The following is a 15,770-nucleotide window of genomic DNA, read 5'->3' on the forward strand; positions in this document are numbered from 1 at the left end:
CACGGGTACCTGTCGGCAACTGTGCTGGTAGTCTGTTTGCCCGAAAACATGTAGAGGAGAGGAAAACCACTCTGCTAGCTGACAGTTAGTCTAATAGCCTCTGCTGTTCTTTCTACTTCTCTTTTCTCCTAAATGGGGCTGCTCATGCAGTACATGGCACAGTGTTAAGATAGCCCAGAGCGGGCAGGACTTTAATGTGATAGGAACAGTGTATAGAAGTGCCAGAGACTGTTACTCGGCTTGTTCTTCAGGCTTGACCTGTGAGGAACCACTGGTGCAAATCCTACTGTGAAGATAGATAGCTTCAACATTAAATGACTTTCATAGGCACCGTCTGAATGTTAAAATTGGCCCATGTATACTTCAAATCCATTAACACATTTACTGATATATCACTTAAGACGTACTGATGTAAAATTATAATCAAACTTTATCTGGAGTATTTATTTATCGCACAATGCACATTTCTTAATATTATGGCTAAAATGTGTTTTAATGTCCCTCTTTGAACTGTTGCCGTCTGGTTGACGCTACAGAGCTCTGAGCACCAGAACGACCAGGCACAGAAACGGTTTCTTCCCTCAGGCAATCCATCTCATGAACACTTGACAATAATTGTGGAACACACCCTATTTATACACTTATTTATCTAACACACATACTTAGTCTACATTTCAATTTGCACATAATATACCTGTACATACAATTGTCAATTTGTATATTGTTATTCCTTATTTACTATTTTTTAATTCTTCTTTTTATTATCTGTTTTTTTTTGTTCTGTCACTGTCATTCTGTTGCACTGCGGAAGCTTCTGTCACGAAAACAAATTCCTTGTATGTGTAAACATACCTGGCAATAAAAGCTCATTCTGATTCTGAAGAAGGATTGTATGATCTCTGTCTTTAAATGCAAGCTATTTAAAGTGTACCTGAAGTATGCTTGCAATAGTTCCACTTTAGCACTGTCAAAATGTGACCCTGGACCACAAAACCAGTCACAAGGGTAAATTTTTCGAAATTGAGATTTATACATCATCTGAAAGCTGAATAAATAGGCTTTCCATTGATGTTTGTTAGGATCAGACAATATTTGGCCGAGATACAACTATTTGAAAATCTGGAATCTGAGGGTGAAAACAAAAATCTAAATATTGAGAAAATCGCCTTTAAAATTGTCAAGTTCTTAGCAATGCAAAAATTAAGTTTTGATATATTTACGGTAGGAAATTTACAAAATATCTTCATGGAACATGATCTTTACTTAATGTCCTAATAATTTTTGGCATAAAAGAAAAATAAATAATTTTGATCCATACAATGTATTTTTGGCTATTGCTACAAATATACCCCAGCGACTTGAGACTGGTTTTGTGGTCCAGGGTCACAAATATACTTCAGTTGGACCTCAGCACTGCTTCTGCACAATTAAAGTGTATTAAGCACAAAATTAGTTGTTCCAATTTCCAGACTTTAGGTATACCAGTTTAGTATACCAAAAGTGCAATTGCAGGGTATTTTTATTAAGCACATAAATATATAAATGTATTTGTGGTATATAGCACAAAAAAAAAAAAAAAAAATTCACTAGGATAATTTATTTATTAGATGAATTTTCAGCAGCCATTAATTCCAGTCTTTAGTGTCACATGATCCTTCAGAAATCATTCTAAAATGCTGATTTTCTTCTTAAACTTTTTTATTAGTGTCATGTTGAAAATAGTTGTGCTGCTTAATATTTCTGTGGAAGCTGTGATTTATTTTATTTTATTTGTTTAGGGTTATTTGATGAATAGAAAGGTCAAAAGAACAGCATTTATTTAAAATACACATCTTTTACAAAAATTCTAATGTCTTCTAAATGACTTTTTAATCACTTTAATGCTGAGTATGATAATTATAAACTATTAATATGCTGTCTTAATTGTACAAATTCAGGTCCATCAATATCAATTTGAACTGCATTATTTTTTTAGGTTTCGCTTAGCGCAGGCCCCTTAAGTGTCACTGGCCCCATTGGTCCCATAATAATCCATCCTTGTGTGCCTTTCCAGTATTTCCAGTAGATTTCTTCTTTTGAAATTTTTTTTTTTGTGTGTGTGTGGCATTTTTACCTCTATTACAACAGGACAGTGTAGAGCAGACAGGAAGCGAAATGGGGGAGAGAGATGGGAGAGAGATGGGGGCGGGATCTGGAAAGGTTCTCGAGCTGGGATTCGAACTTGGGACACCCGTAACACAGCTGTGTTTATACAACGGTATGTCAGCGCACTGCCCACTAGGCTATCGGTGCTGACAATTTCCAGTAGATTTCCACAGACAGATTTCTACAACAAGAGGGTTAATTTTTTTCTTGAGTTAAAAAAGTTAACAGAAACAGTGAGGAATGGTCAAACTGAAGTTTTGTATGTATGAAATGTTAAGTGAACATTTATTTGAAGCTAATGAACTTAACTAGATGTGAATGCTTAAATGTACTCACATTATTTGTATTACATATCCAAAAACATGTACTTCACCAGTGAAAAGCATACTTTTCTGAATTGTAACTTTATGCATAGAATACATGCATATATTCGCAAACAAGCGCAACATGCAAGCAAACACGGCTGGAGGGTATCAGCAAGCTGATTTCCGTTGCACTATATGGAATCTGTAAATATATGGCTCATAATGCGTGTAGACTGATCTTTATGCAGAGGAAGAGCCGAGTCAGCAAGAGTGGTATTAATGCATGAAAAATGAGCCGCGCAATAAGACTGAAAGACCACATCACACCGGGCTTATTAAGATAGAGAAGCCCGCTGAATTACCTGCCTGACACTTAGTATTTGTCAGGAAACATTAAAAGACTGGAAACTCAGTGAGGACACATTAGATATTCACTACTATGAAAAAGAGGCTCAGGTTGGACTTATTACCACGTCTTGTCACATAGTGAAAAACCGAGACGAGGCTTGGCGGTATTACACCTGTACTTTTTGATTGATGACCTGAATGAGAAATTTTACTTTATTGACACATTTTGATTTGCTACTGTTCTTTGCAGGTGTGCATCCATACTGTACATAGATTACATAGATTCTACGCTGACATTGATAAACGGAGGTACTTAAGATATATGCTCTTAACATCATAGGTGGACACAAACGGAAGTTATTGAGGTGTTTACTAGGTAATTTTACCATGTATCTACATATTCTCTCCTGAAAAAAAGAAGAAAAAAAAAAAAAAACTCGACCCAGTTTCAAATTTGCACTTAACACTTCCCTGTGGCTCGCGTTCTCATTCATCAAGCATGTTTGTCTCACTGACAAGCTGCAGACTACCGCCTGAATATCAATATCAGCTAAGACAACGACAAGCAAGCACCGGGCGAGTAACCTTCAGCTAAATGTCATTCTGCTTAATCCTATTTGAAAATTAAACATTGAAAAAACCTTTAGCGTCTTCACTTCTTCCTCCCCGACCCTCGCCTTCCCTCTCTCTTGTTCATTTCGGCACGTCCCTGACATTTGTAAATATTGTGTTTTCCATGTGTTCTCCATTATTTGTTATTTGTTTGTAGCGCCGAAGTAATGACTGACCAGAGATGAGAGACTGTGGCCGTTTGACATTTGCCTGGGTTGTTTCCTTCTGGTGCTTCAGAGTGTGCACATATTTCCTGTGCAGTATTGTGAAATTGCATGGGCAAAAATTGGATCTGTTGTTTGACTATTGTCAATGGGACAACAGTGTATGAAGCACAGCTCACACAGAAGTCATTTTAGTCACTTTCTGTCGCTTGGAGTTTGGGTTTCTTGCCACCATTGTCGTTGGCTTGCTTATAGTTGTGGTCTAAAAGACAATTGATATTCAGTAATATCGATTTGACTGCACTGACACTCAGATGAGAACATAACTTGAACTGAATTGAACTAAATAATGATGACATCTTCTGTAGAGCTGCTTTATTGTTTAATCAAATTCGTTCATAATTCATGAATTTTTGCAACATCAACACTGCTGTTGAACTGAAATGAATCAACACTCAAATGACTGGAGCTGAATAAAGACACTGCTGTCTTTAGTAGAGTTGCTTATCGCTGGATTGAACTTGTTTTGTAATGAATGAATTTTACACAGTAATAGCTGAATTAAATGAACACTGAACTGAACACTGAGCTGAATATTGACACTATTGTATTTGCCTCATTTTTGATGTTTACATAATTATTTTTTACTTTCCTGTTAAATACGGTGAAGCTGTTTTGAAACAATCTGTGTTTTATATAACCCTATAAAAATGGTGACTTGTTTGTAACAGTGATGCACCAAAACTTTATTTTCTTTGTTTTGGTTTTGTGGCTAAATGAAAACTTTAATTCCAGTTTCTGTGTTTTGGTACAAAAATAAATAAATAAATTTGGTGCATCACTACTGTCAAACAAAGAAACTTTTTGTTGCTCAACACAGCAAATTCGTGTGACCAACTTGTACCCATTGCAAAATCCCTGATTCTATTGAAATGACTCAATTTCAACTTTGAACGTTTGCAGAACAATTGCTACACTACTCCACCAATGAAAGACGGCCTATGAAACAGGCCAACTGGACTAGTGCCTTCTCAAGGTCAAGTTCTCCAGCTGAGACACCTGAAAACATGCTGCTGCAGATGTTTGACAGTTGATATAGATAGGCATGCAACTTTAATTTCATATGAAGAAAGTAAAAAATGGCAAATAGTATTTATTCCTAAACTCCTTATCAAAGATTTGATGTTGTGTACTAGCTATAATACATTGTTGTCTGTTAATATATAATGTTGTCTGTATAATACAATGTATTTTCTTGTTATTTGGGCATTTTATCTCATAATTGTGTCTCCGAAGACGCTAGTGCCCCAGGGCCTTGCCCGAGGACCGCAATCCTTCTACGCCACCAGTGCAGGAGTAAAAGAAAGTGAGAGACGACAGAAAATAAATGCGCAAAACCCACACACACTCATCTGTCGAGCTGTTGCTGTCAGGTTCAGGACCAGTGGTTCTGTTAAGGTGACTCTGACAGGAGGAAAGAGACACCGCTCTGATAGGAGACATGCCCGAGAGGGCCCCATGCATCAAACGCACATATTTACATAAACAAATCCTCCCCATATAGACTGTAATTACCACAGTGACACAGCCATCCATAGAGGAGAAAAGAGCTTGTCTGATAGCGACACGTTCACAATGACTGAGGTGGAAGCTCAATCAATGTGGCCACGTTGCTATAGCTGCTTTATGTGCACAGACCAAGTGCTTTGATAGGCTTTTGTACCACTACTGAATATATGGACACTATACATCATCATCTGAAAAGGTGCCTTCACCTCACAGAGAAAGATAAAAGGAGGGATGCACACACTTTGTAACAAATACAAGTGTGTGATGTTGAAAGATGCTCTTATACAGTGAGGAAATAAGCATCGACGTACAGATGATGGCTGTGATTGGACACTGTAGATTATCTTCTCTTTTTATACTTTTTCCCACTTAGCAACATGTTAAACCATTTTTGTAACCTGAAAGTATAATTTCAGTTCTGAGAGACCAGTATATATATATATATACAGTATCAAATATCCAGTAAAAACTATAATATTGTAAAATGTTATTAAAACTTAAAAGATGTCATTTATTCCTGTGAAAGCAATGCTTTATTTTCAGCCGCCATTAGTTCAGTTTTCAGTGCCCCATGATCCTTCGGAAATCATTATACGGAAACGTGTGATAAATGCGATTATATGTTCTACAAAATATTACTCAAAATATCAAACGTGGTTTATATCCATAGACTGGATGGAATCATAATCTGAAGTTAATAAAAAAAAAGTTAGTGTTCATCATACACTGTATGATTTTCTGTGAACTCCAACTGGCCAAAATCTGAAGACTGCAAATCTAAGCAAAAGTTGTGTAGTTTATTCCAGTCTTTAATTTTCAGGTAGACTAATAAAGAAGCCCATATACCCTGGCTACTAGACGTTGATTAATACCAACCAAACAAATTGGAACTTGCGATTTCATCCAACTCTTGCATTTTTGTGTGCAATAATATGCATCTGACGTGATAAACAGACATTGGCAGTGCTACCTGATACAGCACGAGTATAATGTTATTTTTCACATCTTTGTATACTCACTATCGCCCACAAGAGATTGACTGTGAAGTTGTAAAGAAGTTGTATGCTTAAGGAAGATCTGTGTTTTACCAGTGTTTTCTAGAGTTGGCTTAACACACATTTCTGTTTTTTTGTGTTTGTGAAATGCAGGTGGGAAATGCAAGATGCTGCAGCACTGGAGGATGAAGAGAAGATTTTAGTGGATCAGTTAAAGAAAATATACTTCGACAAAAGCCAAGAAACATAGCCCAGTGACTATATAACAGGAGAACCAAATGACCAGTGTAAAAAAAGTGTATGTAGCTGCTAAGAAGATTGTTAAAAGTGATGTGCTGTGGATGTGAAATTACAGTTGCAGATCAGTAATAAACAAAAAACACTGTGAATTCTAATAAATCTCAAGGTTTTGATTAAATATGACTCCACTCTGTATTGGATGCATGCTCAATTGAAAACTGTACTCCACTGATCTGTTAAACAAATGATAATATAACAGTTATGAGGAAACTGATTTTGGAGCAGTACTTGCTGGAAGGGAAATATTACCGGTGGTGTTCTTTAGTTTCAGTCAGTCAATGAATGTATAATAATAATAAAAACAATGCATGCATTATCTACACAAAATATGATTATTGGAAAGAGATTTTTAACAACTCTTAAAGGGATAGTTCACCCAAAAATGAAAATTCTGTCATCATTTACTCATCCTCAAGTAGTTCCAAACCTGTATGACTGTCTTTGTTCTGCTGAACACAAAGGAAGATATTTTGAAGAATGTGGGAAACAGAGCAGTTCTGGGGCACCATTGACTTCCATAGTATTTTTTTTCCTACTATGGAAGTCAATGGTGCCCCAAAACAGCCTGGTTGCAAAAAGGTTGCCGAAACATTCCTACCCCATCTGACTTGTATAGGTTGATATATAGACCAGTACTGTAAAATCCTAATCAAATATGGGGAAACCCGTCTTGTAAATTCATAAACAGCTTAGTGTGATTAATTAGATCAAATGCCTTGGAAGCATCTAAAAAGCACATAAATACTGTATAATTATGTCTATTATACACAATAACCACTTCCTTTAGCGAATATATGCATAAATCAGTACCATGCTTCCTCTTAAAACCAAACTGATTATCTGTAGTTACCAAATATTCTTTGAGCCTATCCATAAGGATACGCTCAAATACTTTTGAGATGATATTTGCTAAGACAATTGGCCTATAATTTTCTATACTGGATATTTTACCAGTTTTATCTTTAATTACTGGCACTAATAAAACTGTCAACATAGATTGAGGTACACAAAGCAAGTAACACTAAAATGCTTTGGCTAGCATACTTCAGATGTTCAGCTACTATTAAATCATGCTTTATTTACAGCCAATTTCTCAATAGCACAGTTAACCTCAGAAGATCTAATAATCACACCAATATCACTTGGTACATGACCTACTTCAAATTCCTGCCTCTCAACACAATTAAAAATATTCTCTCCGCAATTTGACAATATTCTCAGCCCCAACAACCCCTTCAATACTAGCTGGCAGCGGTACTTTACTATGATTAATAACCTTAACCTTATATAATTTGTTTGTATTTTTATGTTTTCTGGTTTTATTTAAATTTGAATTAAGTTTTTAATAATTTTGTTATGTCTATATAGTTTTCATTCTTTTTTTAAAACTTAAATGTTAGTTTCAGTTAACTAAATGAAATTTCACCGTGTAAACTAGCTGAAATAAAATAAAATGACAGCCTTTGATGTAGCGATTTTTTTCAGCATGCCAGAAATTGATATTAAAAAAGGGCTTCGTGTGGATTATGTACTTATTTTGTTATATTTATTTTTCAAAAGTCTGCATTTGATTCACAGTGATTTTACAGTGAAATATACACTATATGATAGTGTGATAATTATTGATTCGTTTACAAAGACGTGGATTTTATTTTAGGAGATTTAAACGGTATGTATAGTACAAAAAGTGTTATCAAAAACATCGTTAGCTTTAGCTTATTGCCTATTACTATAAAGGAAACGTTTGTAGGCTATATCATTTGTAGGCTATCTGTACGTTTAGTAAGCTATAGCTCTTCTGTGACTGTGTGAAAAGCGGCGCTGTCTGTTTAAATCCCGCCAATCAGCTGGAACGTGTGTAAAACGCTTCCGTTTCCGAGGAGACGGAAGCGTGTCTTCCTGTTTGGCAGAAGGAGGAAGCAGGATGTGTGAAATTTCACATGTGCTTGTTGTTATGGTACGTGAGCGGAGCGACATGCATGCAAATACACATTTACCTCTCCCACTGTCTTCATCTAGCTCTTTAGCAGGGTGATCCGTATCGCTGCTTTAACTATCTGTGCTTCGTGAAGTTTTTCTCCCATCTGTGTGATGAGTAGTTGTTTATAAACACTGGCTGGGGTCCATGCAGGGAATCTTTTACTATGTTTACCCGCTCCGATCAATTCGCAAACAGCAGGTCGCTGCTTTCACTGTGTTTCTCTAAATGCAGACACTGAGATTCAGGCGCTTGTGGGTCTCTCACTGCAGCCCGCTTGCTTTTAGACCTGGACCAAGCTGTTAGCTTAATGCTAGTTACCACCATACAGACAGTCTGACCTGTCAGATCAAAGTGCACTGTCATTAAAGTACGATTAAATTCAACACAACGACTTTTCCGTTTGACTGCGAACACTCGAACAGAACTCGGCATTAAAATCAGAACGGTAACATTAGAAGTTAGAAACTTTAAAAGCTACGTTGCCCAACAATGTCTCTGTCAATATTTATGTATTTTTTAATTTGTCAGTGTATAATCAAATTATTGTTATTATTAATGATTGTTTGCACTAATCAAAATTGCATGTAGTTACCTATCATTAAATACATTTAATATATTATTATATTGTTGGTCAGCTGTTTGTCCCAAACATTGTTAATTGCTATTGAATATTATTTAAACACGATTTAATATATTGATATATTGATACACAAAATGCATTATAATAGGTCATAATCACATGTTTTAATGTTTTAATTTTAATTAATTAATTAATTAATAATTAAATTTTTATGATTTGTGACACCTCTGTAGCAGTTTGACAGTCAGTCTAATGTTTGAAATATTTGAATGTTACTGCTTTATGGTTTTACTGTTATAGTTACTGATAATATTACATTATAACTTTTTCATAATGCATTAATATACATTTCTATAATGCGTTATATGCATTCATGTTAATGAGTTTACAGGCAACTCAGGCAAACCTTTTATGATGGTGTTGTTACAATAAAGGTCATAGCATTGGAAGTTTGTTTGTTTGTTTGTTTGTATATTTATTTATATTTATTTATTCTTGATCAGGGTGACATGCAGTAATATTTCTGTAGTGGTGTGTCCATGCCTGTCAGAGTCAGCATCTTCCTCTTCTGTTTTGTTTGGATAACTATGGCCCAGCTCTTGGCACAAGAAGAAAAAGAAAAAACTACTGCACTAAAAGGTAATGGCAGCAGTTATGAATACACACTGTGCGTGAATACATGCATGCATACATACAAATAGAAATTAAATGCAAATTAAATCACACATTTTATGGGGGATGTTTTGTGTGCTTTTACATTTTTTTTTTTTTATTTAAAACGATATTTAATTAATTTGTTTTCTAGATTTACTGTCCAGGATAGATTTAGACGAGCTGATGAAAAAAGACGAACCTCCACTGAACTTTCCTGAAACTCTGGATGAGTTTGAATATGCCTTCAATGAGCGTAAGACCTTTTGCTTGTCTTTACTCTAAACATTTTTAGACAGTAAATTATTTCACACTATGACATACGTGCCATCTAGACCATCAAATAGCGTTTGGGCTTGTACTTTAATAACATGATTTTGTATCTTGTCTGTGGTTCTGAAGGTTTGAATGCATTAGAAGTGTGCAGAGGGTTTCATTGGATATTGACAGCAGGCAGCAGGCTGTGATAGCGCTGTCTGTTTCAGAGTCTCTGGAGTCTGTGGCAGCTGAATGGACAAGTTGTGCATGCTATGGGCTGTCAGTGGCTTACTCAGCCTTGTGCTCTGTTTGACGGCTAGATTTGCATAACCTTGCTCCTCTCTCTAAAACGCCTCCTGTTAGCGTCTGGAATACCTTATATCAGTCTCTCAGTGAAGAGTATCACTTTTATTCGATTTTATAAGAAAGTTTCACTTTGTAACTTCTTTTCCCACTCTCTGAGATGAATGTAGAATGGCCATTGAGCCAAAGTATAGTTCTGAACATTAGCTTTTTAATGCAGGGTGTTTGTCACTTTGCTCAAATAGGATACAAAATAGGGCTTAAGGTCAGCCAATGGGGTGCAGAGCATTTAGAAAATGTTAATCGTAAAACTAAACCTTAAACGAGCCAAATGCAGATTTGTGTAAGTGTGTAAATATAGTTTAAATCCTTCATTTGAGTGATGTTATTTTCAAGCATTAATTCAGATTGGGTGCAAAAAAGTCAACTAATTGGTGCATAGATTTTAGAAAATGTTGATGGTTAAACTATATTATATGAGACCAATACCAACTGGACATATATAAATATAGTTTAAAACCTTGATTTGAGTGATGTAATAATTATTAAACGAACATCAAAATTATTTTTAAAAATGATTATTATTATTATTTTAGTAATGTGTAATCATTTATAAGATTTATAAGTAAAATTCTGTCAAGATTACTTGCCTAAATTAAGTTTTAATTCACTAGGGATATATAAATATTTACAATAAATTAAAGTAAAATATTAGTTTAATTTTAATAATTAATTTCAGTAACTTTGCTAAGAGGGTTAAATAGTAGAGCTTCACAAATATTACGATTATTTTATGTGTTTGGTGTGTTTAAAATGACCTGCTTTTTTTTATCCAACATCTCTAATAGTTTTCGCTACAAAAACATTACATATCATTACATATCATTACATTACATTACATTACATTACATTTCTTTCTTTCTTTCTTTCTTTCTTTCTTTCTTTCTTTCTTTCTTTCCCCTGAAATAATGGGAAATCACAGTGTACCCTATTTGTGGAAACTGCTTTTTAATTTTTGTGCATTTTTTCTCTCTTCTATTTTTTTTTTTAATCAGTGATCTGAGATAACCCTACAAGAAATACATATGCATTTGAAATGATTGTTTTTTTTTCCCCTTCCCAAAATCATGTGGCATGATGACTTCATCCCAATCCGCCTTCAGCTCGTTCATTACTGGAAATCCAAGGTTATGTATACCTCATTAAGCTAAAGATCGAGAAAGCATGCTAATTATGCCAGGTTAAAGCAGGGAGAATAAGTTGAAGGGGATATTCCTCAGAGAGCCTGTGTTATGAAGACGATGGAGCTGAACTTCCACTGCATGTTGGTTTCATTAGATCCCTTCTTCCTTCTGTTAGGCACTTCTGGTAGTAGTGTTTCTCTTCACCCCTTTGTGAATGCATAATTGATTTTTAAAGGTACTTTTTTTTTTATTTATTTTTTTTACGCTAGCGCATGCTATCTCAATCTCTCTCTCTGTCTCTCTCTCTCTCCCATTCCACTGTCTCTCTCATTCTTTCCCTAATTCTCTTTCCCGTCCTATCTCAAAGGAGCGGCCATGCTTTCGGAGTTCATTGTTGATATACGGCCTTTTAGTGGTACATGTTGTTGAACAGCTAACGATGAAAGCGAATAGTGTAATACTCTCTGAGATAGCCATGTTGGATTTATCACCTGCTAACTGTGCAAAAAGTGCTGGAGCTTTGAGAATGAGGGGAATGAAAGTGCTTATGCAATCTTTTATCTTCAAAGCTGTTTTTCTTTTTGTGGAGCCATGCACTAGGGTGATTGCAAAAGCATGAGGCCCCAAGGCTATTTGTGTTAAGTGTGTATGCTTTGAGTATTTTAACTTCACGCATTGACAATCAGAGAGGTCACTATTAGATTTAACACTGGTTTTAGGCTTCATTGTTCCTCTGTGTCAACAGTAGAATAGAAGGGCCTATCTTTCTTTTCAGAAATGTTAGAAACCAGTTTCTATGTTTATGTTATTCAGTGTTGTATTGTTTGGTGGAATAGAATTGTATTAATATGAATGTTTGGTGCCCTTACAAAAAGTAAGAGGAGTACCGTTCATAAATTTGGGTTCTGTAAGAATTATTTTATTTTATTTATTAATACTTTTACTCTGCAAGGATGCATTAAGTTGATAAAAAGTGTAAAGACTACTGTTACAAAAGATTTCTATTTCATTTTATTTAATTGGTGTTATTTTGAATTTTCTGTTTATCAAATAATCCTGTAGCATGTATCATAGTTTCCACAAAAATATTAAGCAGCACAATTGTTTTTTAACATGGATAATAATAACCAAATCACCAATTCAGCATATTAGAGTGATTTTGGAAGGATCATGTGACATTGAAGACTGGAATAATGGCTCCTGAAAATTCATCACAGGAATAAATTGTGTTTTAAAATAAATTAAAATAGTGAAAACATTATTTTAAAATGTAGTAATATTCTACAATATTAATGTTTTTGTGGGGTTTTTGAACCAACCAACCAATCAATCAATTAACCAATCAATCAAGCCTTAGTAAACATATAAGAGATTTCTTCTAAAAAACATTACTTACTACCCAATTTTTTGAACGGTGATGTATATTAATGCTATTGGTACACTGTAAAAAGTGAAAGTTGACTTAACTTAAAAAAATTTAGGAAACCCGTTGCCTTAAAATTATTAAGTAAATAATAATTAAAAACAAAAAAAAAAGTTAAGTAAACTTGACAATTCACTTGACTTATTTTTTTAAATTATTATTTACTTAATAATTTTAAGGCAATGGGTTTCCTAAAGAATATCAAAGCATATTAAAAAAAATGGTATTCTCATAGCACCCGAAAAACACTTTTTGTACCATGTAACATTATTTACAGTGTAATAATATGCATGGATATTCAATATATACAATTAAATAACACAGTTAATACATACTTTATATTTTAAATATTAAAAAAAGTGTCAGTGACAGTGACGTGACATGTGGCCAAGTATGGTGACCCTTACTCGGAATTTGTGCTCTGCATTTATCCCATCCTTAGTGCGCACACACACCGTGAACACACACCCGGAGCAGTGGGCAGCCATTTATGCTGTAGCGCCCGGGGTGCAGTTGGGGCTAATAGTAAAGTATTAAAAAGTAATAGTAGCCAACAATGTTTCAAGTCTGGCTTTCACTCACAAGGGGCTAGCTAGTTTGGGACCTAATGTTAATATATGGTTTCAGACTTATTTTGCCCTTAAATGAAGGAAAGTAATTTTTTTAATGACACTAACGTAGGTAGCAGGGTTGTGTGGTTGAGCTGGACAAATGTTGTTTGTCAGTACTACAATATAGTATAGTACAAATTGACTAATTAAAAAAAAAAAAAAATGTCCAAAAAGTGGATGGGATTGCGTATATGCCAGTCATTCAGCCCTTCCCCTGAATCTCCATTAGTCCTAACCATGCATGGTGTTGTTGTTTACCTCATCCACCTCAGCAGCTGTTTAGCAGCATCAGTACTTGGCAAAAGCCAGGCCTCATTGTCCAGCCTTGGCAGAACAGTGGCATTCAAGTGGGTCACTTTGAATGAAGTCGGCTGGCCCGCTCTCAAACGAGCCCCTCAAAGGATGCTCATAGGAGGGAACAGTTGCAGCGGTCCAGCCACACTCACACTCACGCACGCGCACGCTCTCAGATCTCTGGTGGCTTGAGGTATAGTGGCGGAGAGACCGCTTTTGCAGCACCAGCTGTCTGAGGAAGGCCTGCCAGACGTCCCAGAAGGCCGAAGTAAGGGGGACAGGAGAAGCGTTAGCCGTTCGCAGGGCTTGTACCTGCCAGATGGGGGGACGCCAGCCAAACGTATTTAATTGCATGAAGGGGAATGATGCACATCAAGCAGGCCTGAGGTTCTGAACTGAAGGTCACAGCCTGACAGGTAGAATGACTTCTGCAGGCTTTGTGTGGACTATGGATGGTCCTCAAGGCCTCAAATACTAAGGCTTTCATTGGAAGTGTTTCATTGGATCCCAACTGCTCATTGAGAATAGGTTTGGCTGAGGTGTTTGATGCTCCTCAAACTGCAGGTGCAAAATGATTGGTGAATGTGAAGGTAAAGAGTGATTCACTTGAGTTCTAGCCTGCCAATGTTGTGCCCTTGCTGTGAAAACAACAAGGCTTTCATGTGTGTCATGGCCAATCAAAGATGTCTTACTTTTATGTTGGAAAACATTCTTTTCTTGTTGGCTTACAAAGGCTTTGGCTACATGCCGTCCCTCACGCTCCACTTCAAGATACTCTGCTCTAATATTGTCCTTAATATTCCCTTCATCTGCTGTTGAAGTAGAACTGGGAGAAATGTTATAGGGAGGTTAAAGATAATAAAATTAATAGCGTCCAGTCTGAGACCCAAGCAGGAAATGCCCCTTCAAACCTTATTGTGAATAGATAGCAGAATAAGTGAGTGCTGTCTTTCTTATTGAGTTACAAACTGTTTGTTTATGTAAGCCCTTCTACACAAACCATATTTAGGTATACTTTAGGTCACTTTTTATGATTTTATTACAAAATTATACAGCGGTGTATTTTTTATTTTATTTATTTATTTTTTCTTTTCTGTAGATGGTCAGTTGAGACACATACGCACAGGGGATCCATTTGTCTTCAACTATAAAGAGGACCTGCATAGATGGAACCAGAAAAGATACGAAGCGCTGGGAGAGGTAATGTTGTAATTTAAAAAAAAAAAAAAAAAAAAAAAGTTACACAAAAATGTTATATTGTATTATCGGTAACACTTTACAATAAGGTTCATTAGTTAACAACAGTACATTAGTAAACATGAACTAAGAATGAACAATACTTCTACAACATTTATTAATCTTAGTTAATGTTAATTTCAGCATTTATCAATGCATTATTAAAATCATAGGTTGTGTTTGTTAACATTAGTTAATGCACTGTGAACTAACATGAATAAACAATGAACAACTGTATTTTCATTAACTAACATTAACAAAGATTAATAAATAGTATATTAAATGCATTGTTCATTGTTTGTTCATGTTAGTTAATACACTAACTAATGTTAACAAATGACACCTTGTTGTAAAGTGTTACCATATTATCTTCACAAATCAGTTTGGGAAATTATGTATGCAATAATTCAATATTATAGAACATCTTTGAGTATTGATTTATTTATTTACGCTACCTTTTAAATGTTTGGGCTCAGTATTATTTATTCATTTGTTTGTTTGTTGATTGATTGATTAGATAGAATTATTATTCAGCAAGGAGGTATTAAATTGACCAAAATTGACGATAATATAATGTTACAAAAAATTTATATTTCAAATAAATGCTTTTCTTGAACTTTCTATTCATCAAAGAATCCTGAATAAAAAAGATCACAGCACAGCTGTTTTCAACATTGATAATAATAAGAAATGTACTTACTTGAGCACCAAATCAAAGTATTAGAAAGATTTCTGATGGATCATGTGACACTGGGATTAGATTAAACGGAAATAAATTAAAATTTAAAGTTATATTAAAATAGAAAACGTT

At 35.1% G+C, this 15,770-nt stretch overlaps 2 protein-coding genes across 6 annotated transcripts in view; both read left to right on the forward strand.

Moving 5' to 3' along the window:
- kiaa0825 (KIAA0825 ortholog) overlaps window positions 1–6,556 on the forward strand; it is a 131,845-nt gene extending 125,289 nt beyond the window's left edge. For both annotated transcript variants that reach the window (XM_058775049.1, XM_058775050.1), the window contains exon 20: window positions 6,292–6,556. In XM_058775049.1, coding sequence (XP_058631032.1) covers window positions 6,292–6,388 — 97 coding nt within the window. In that variant the 3' untranslated portion in view covers window positions 6,389–6,556. The remainder of the gene's footprint in view (window positions 1–6,291) is intronic.
- A 1,731-nt stretch (window positions 6,557–8,287) lies between these two features.
- The window catches only part of fam172a (family with sequence similarity 172 member A), a 184,480-nt gene continuing 176,997 nt past the window's right edge, over window positions 8,288–15,770 (forward strand). For all 4 annotated transcript variants that reach the window (XM_058777456.1, XM_058777458.1, XM_058777459.1 and 1 more), the window contains exons 1-4: window positions 8,288–8,395; window positions 9,503–9,638; window positions 9,805–9,906; window positions 14,823–14,923. In XM_058777456.1, coding sequence (XP_058633439.1) covers window positions 9,539–9,638; window positions 9,805–9,906; window positions 14,823–14,923 — 303 coding nt within the window. In that variant the 5' untranslated portion in view covers window positions 8,288–8,395; window positions 9,503–9,538. The remainder of the gene's footprint in view (window positions 8,396–9,502; window positions 9,639–9,804; window positions 9,907–14,822; window positions 14,924–15,770) is intronic.

The sequence above is a fragment of the Onychostoma macrolepis genome, chromosome 05, assembly GCF_012432095.1.
Source record: "Onychostoma macrolepis isolate SWU-2019 chromosome 05, ASM1243209v1, whole genome shotgun sequence".
NCBI classification, from domain to species: Eukaryota; Metazoa; Chordata; class Actinopteri; order Cypriniformes; family Cyprinidae; genus Onychostoma; species Onychostoma macrolepis.